The 5,257-nt window shown below is 42.4% G+C and overlaps 1 protein-coding gene across 1 annotated transcript; it reads left to right on the plus strand.

Moving 5' to 3' along the window:
• The first annotated feature begins 1,802 nt into the window (after positions 1-1,802).
• On the plus strand, positions 1,803-2,744 carry LOC106982014 (ferritin heavy chain-like). Its single transcript, XM_053201931.1, has one exon. It carries the CDS (start codon positions 2,038-2,040, stop codon positions 2,584-2,586), a length of 549 nt encoding a protein of 182 aa, XP_053057906.1. The 5' UTR covers positions 1,803-2,037; the 3' UTR covers positions 2,587-2,744.
• Positions 2,745-5,257: the final 2,513 nt, after the last annotated feature.

Consider the following 5,257-nt stretch of genomic DNA (forward strand, 5'->3'; position numbering starts at 1 on the left):
AGTTCTCAACATTTTGGTTTTGTCCCAGGCTACAAAATATTTCCTGACTTGTGACAAACTCTTTCTTACTTATGCCTAATTGGACTTATCTAGTTCTTCATTCTTTTGGATTTTTAAGGTGGGAAGTTAGATAATTTATTTGAGACTTTTACTCTTTCCTAAAACAGGCATTTAGTGCTATAAATTTCCATCTAAGCATTGGTTTTAGCTGCATCTCAAAAATGTTGATATGCTGTGCTTTACTCACGTGGAGTTCCAAATAATTTTTAATACTTCCTGGTCTCTTTCAGTTATGGACTGTTCAGAAGTATATGTCTTAGTTTTCAAATATTTGGGGATTTTTTTAAGATACCTTCGTGATTTCTAGTTTAATTCTATTGTGGTCAGAGAACATATCTTGCATGATTTGAATCCACTTAAGTTTATTGAGACTTGTTGTATGGCCCAGAGTATGATCTGTCTTGGTAAATGCTCCATGTGCACTCAAAAATAATATGCTTCTAAAGAATTAGTTTCTAAAGATTCCTTTCTTTTATGTCTCTATGATTTTTCTAAACATGAACATTATTTCTTCTTTTCGTTTCTTTTTTCCCTGACTATAACAAGTCAGAACTATAGCAAATAAACCCCACCAGTTGCCTACAGAGAGTAGAACTGTGTGTTTTTTGAGCTATGTGAATGCATTAATTATTTGAAAAATAAGCATATTTTTAAAAAGTAAAGAGTGGTAATTGAATAATGGGAGTGGACTAAACTCAAAGACAATTATGTACACATACACAAGCCAGAATGAATATAGTTAGTGAACCAGAGGTCATGAAGAATGCTTGGAAGATAGAAACAGGAGTTGCTTTCAGACTGATAACACCAGAGAAGTTAAAATACCTGCAGTAGAAAGTCAAGCACACTCAAAGGCGGCTCAAGAACAGAATCAAGGACCAGCAGAGGTCCTGGGTGGACTATGAGATTAAAGAGCTGATCTCTGAACAACAGATCTTCCCCCCACCCCCCCTACCCCCACTCTGACCTTCATCCAACCTTGCATTGGACAAAGCCACAGTGGCAAATGAACCACTTTGACTTCTTTAAACTACACTCCCATGACAGTGAGTTACTTGAACAGAAAGGGAAACCAAGTTAGCATAGGCGTTAGACAACTGAAGACCTGCAAAGCAGACATGAAACAAAACAAAAGAATACTTCTACCTAGAAGAAAGATCTATCTACCCAAGCCTTTTGGTGTCAGAGAAATGCCATGCTTGGGCATTGGGGATAGTATCTATCCTACCTGTAAGCTCCATGACATCTACTCCCACGGGAGAAGACCACTCCCTGGTTGACATGCTCCATCCTCCCTATTCATAGGAGAAACTTGTTAGTGAAATGGCCATCATGACTGTAAATCAGACCCATGCTAATTACCTAGGCTAATAAAATAAGTCATTTATTGCTAAATATGAATGTGCAAAGTTTGAAGTATTTCAAGAAAGTAAAAGAGATGATGACAAACACATGTATTTATATTTTACAAGAAATAGAAATTTACCAAAAAAGTTCAAATTAATATTCTTAGAATTTTGTAAGACAGTGGGTTTATAAAATAAGAACATGCTGCAATAGAAGGAATTGGAGAACAAAATTAAGTATTTGGGAAATAGACATCGCAAAATTAAAAACTTAAACACCAGGTGCTCAGCGCAGGGTGTCCCTGCCTCACATAGGCTCCAACTGAACGTGGAACAGAGCATGCGCGGCCCCGCCCCACCCCTTATCCCCCTTCCCCCAAACCGGAAACTCGCCCCCGTTTCCTGTAACGGACCCTAGCTCCGGTCCTGTCCCAGAGCTGCTGCTGCGTCCGAGCCCAACGGACGCTGCCTAGAGGTCTCCGCTGCCACTGAGTGCCTCTGGCTCCTCTCGCCGTTCAAGCTGGGCAATTTTCGAGGCCGCCGCCGCCGCCTTGGGCCTTGCTGCTGCCCAATCCGGAGTCCTCGCTTCGGAGTCACCTTCGCCCTCGTCTTGGTGCCAGTGCCGCCAGCCATGGCCACCGCGCCGTTCTCTCAAGTGCGCCAGAACTACCACCCGCAGTGCGAGGCCGCTATCAACAGCCAGATCAACCTGGAGCTCTACGCCTCCTACGTGTACCTGTCGATGGCTTTCTATTTCAACCGCGCCGACGTGGCCCTGGAGAATTTCTCCAAGTTCTTCCTGCGCCAGTCCCACGAGGAGAAGAAGCGTGTCCAGAAGCTGATGCAGCTGCAGAACCAGCGTGGGGGCCGCATCCGCCTCCACGACATCATGAAGCCTGACCGCCACAACTGGGAGAGCGGCCTGAAGGCCATGGAGTGTGCCTTTCATCTGGGGAAGACCGTGAACCAGAGCCTGCTCGACCTGCACCAGCTGGCCACCGTCAAGAACGACGCCCATCTGTGCAGCTTCCTGGAGACCAACTACCTGCATGAGCAAGTGAAGGTCATCAAAGAGCTGGGGGGCTATATCACCAGCCTGCGCAAGATGGGGGCCCTGGAAGATGGCTTGGCAGAGTACCTCTTTGACAAGCTCACCCTGGGCAACAGCGACAAGCACTGAGTTGGGACTGCCTTCCCATAGCCACAGGGTGCATGGTGACTTCCCCTGGTCACCATGCCGAGCATGCATTTTGCAGTATTGCGCTTGCAAAACGTTCCAGTTTTTTTTCTTCCAGTTTTGCCATAAATAAATGAAGTTATTTGGTTTCAATAAAGTTATTTGGTTCCTAAATAAATAAAGGTCTCTGGTTCATTCGTGTGTGCAAAACCCTAACCTTTTAAATTTTAAAACAGGAATCCAGGAGTCCCTCCACCCACCCATGCCTCATCCACATACAGCTCAGGATTTTCATAGATGAAAGAAGAAGTTATTCCATGGGACCACGGAAAATGCAAAATTAATCTTCCCATTCTAAACTATAGGCAGATGGGGGTTGGGTGGTGTGAGGTGGGGCCCTGGTGAATGTGGGTGGGTGTGCATGGGAAATTATAAGAAAAAAAAAAAAGATGGTGTAGAATTCATCATAGTGGTTTCCTCTAACGAAGAACTGAAGAATGCGATAAGGCAGGGATTAAAGGGAATCTTCAACATTACACGAAGACTTTTTATTTAGTAAAATACGCAAACAAATAAAATAAAATAAAATAAAATAAAATAAAATAAAATAAAATAAGCAAACATTAATGTTTGAGCTTCTGGGTGGGAACATGGGGGTCTTAGAAGCAGGTATGGCAGAGCATCTTTTTTGACAAGCTCACCCCGGGCAACAATGATAATATAATTGAGCCTTTAGGCTCACTTTCCCATAGACATGGGAGTGACCTCCTAGGTCACCATGCTGGACACGCATAGTGCCCTTACAAAATATTCAAATACAGTTTTCTCCTTCAATTGTACACTTTCTTCTCTCAGAGTAATAAGGTACCAAAAAACCCCACACTACCTGATTAGAAGAGCTGAACAATATCAGGTCAAGGCTAAGGTCAAATTTGTGATACTGAATATGAAGTAGAATAAATCCCCCTAAATGTTAAGCCAGTGAGTCTGGCTGCTTTGAAGAATACAGAGGGTGAGGGAGAGTTGAAGCTGGGAGGCCAGTCAGGAGACATTGTCACCAGTCCGATGAGAGACACTGGTGGTTGAACAGGAGAGGAAGCTGAAGAAAAGGTGACGGAGACAAACTCTAGTTGAATCTGGATGATGCAACAAGATTTGCTTATGGATCAGAGGTAAATGAGAAATGGGAGAAATTATCTAGGTTCTGCTATTTGTACTTGAACACCTGACTTGATGGTAATGCTATTTATTAATCTGAGGATGTTTGCTGGGGAACATGAGGGGTGGGGAAGGCATGTCACGTAAAACCTGAGATGCCTATTAGATATGCAAGTGGAACTGTCATGCAGGGGGTCAGAAGAATGAATCTGGAGCTCAGGTGGGATGTCAGGTTTGGAAATACACACATAGGTGACATCAGCTACAGATGGTGTTGAGGTCATGGGACCAGATAAGCTCACCAGAAACAAGAGCATAGAGAATGTGGCACAGGCAGCCCCATGCCCAGTGCAGCTACCATTAGAGGATGGGTTGAGATGTTCAAACATCCAGAGGGCTGCTGGTCCCACCCTGATCATTACCTCATTCCACACTGTGACCATCTGTGCCCATTCCAAGTGTCCCCAAATCAGCCTGTTCCTAACCTCAGAGTGGCCTTTGGTTTCTGCTTTCAAGATGTAGTGAGAAGTTAGCCTATTATCTTGTCTTCATGGCTACGGGTAGAAAGAAATTATCTCTTAGTAAAAAGATTTTCCAATGAAGTGAAAAAGCTGCTAAGCTCTCCCCTTTTATAAACTCTTCCCTCTCGCAGTATGCTCTGTTTGACCAAATGAAATCTGTGCTCATGTAAACCTTAAAGTTGTCCATGTCTTGAAAAAAAAACACTCAAAACATTTTGTTTCTTCTATACTAGTGTAGTTTACAAAGATCAAAATTAAAAATGTATATGCATTGTATATGATATTCAAAGATACATGGGTAGCTTGAGTCTCCTTAAAGCTAACAGATTGCTGTGAAGTTTTAGTAAAAAATGAACAAGTTTAGCTAATCAGTAATATCCTTTCACATTTTCCTATGATTGTGTTTTAACATTATCTTAAAAATGAAGATTATGGCCCTTCCAGTTTTGTTTCCAGAAAATGTTATTACCTCTTTTATTTTTGCTAGTCAAACTTGATCTTTCTCTGCTTGGTTTGAAGTTGTCTGCTCCCCCTGACATTGCCTCAGGGGTGTGTGTGTGTGTGTGTGTGTGTGTACATATACATATATATACACATAAACACATATGTATATACTTATATGTACATATATAACTGTTCTAGATATGAGGAAGCATAGAGTGAGTATCAATATATGAATTTTCAAAACTGGAAATTGACTGGGGATCTTTTCTACTTTCCAGTTTTGGAGAAGCAGTTGGTATAGTGGTTTCTTAACCTCACACTGCCTGGGTTCACATCCCGGCCTAGCCACTTACTAAATTGGGTGAATGTGGACATGTAATTTAACTTTTCTGTGCCTCCGTTTCCTCCCATGGAAAAGAGGGATAATAAAAGCATCAACCCCATCGGTTGCTGAGAAGATTAAATGAGTGAATATGTTTAAATGTTTCCAACAGTGGCTGGCACACAGAGTACACATAAGCCATCCTTTATCACCACCACCTTCATCCACT

This window comes from Acinonyx jubatus, chromosome X, assembly GCF_027475565.1.
Source record: "Acinonyx jubatus isolate Ajub_Pintada_27869175 chromosome X, VMU_Ajub_asm_v1.0, whole genome shotgun sequence".
NCBI lineage: Eukaryota > Metazoa > Chordata > Mammalia > Carnivora > Felidae > Acinonyx > Acinonyx jubatus.

What these genes read in the sequence shown, in the direction of transcription:
- LOC106982014 (XM_053201931.1), top strand. Translation starts at nt 2,038, where the DNA reads ATGGCCACCGCGCCGTTCTCTCAAGTGCGCCAGAACTACCACCCGCAG.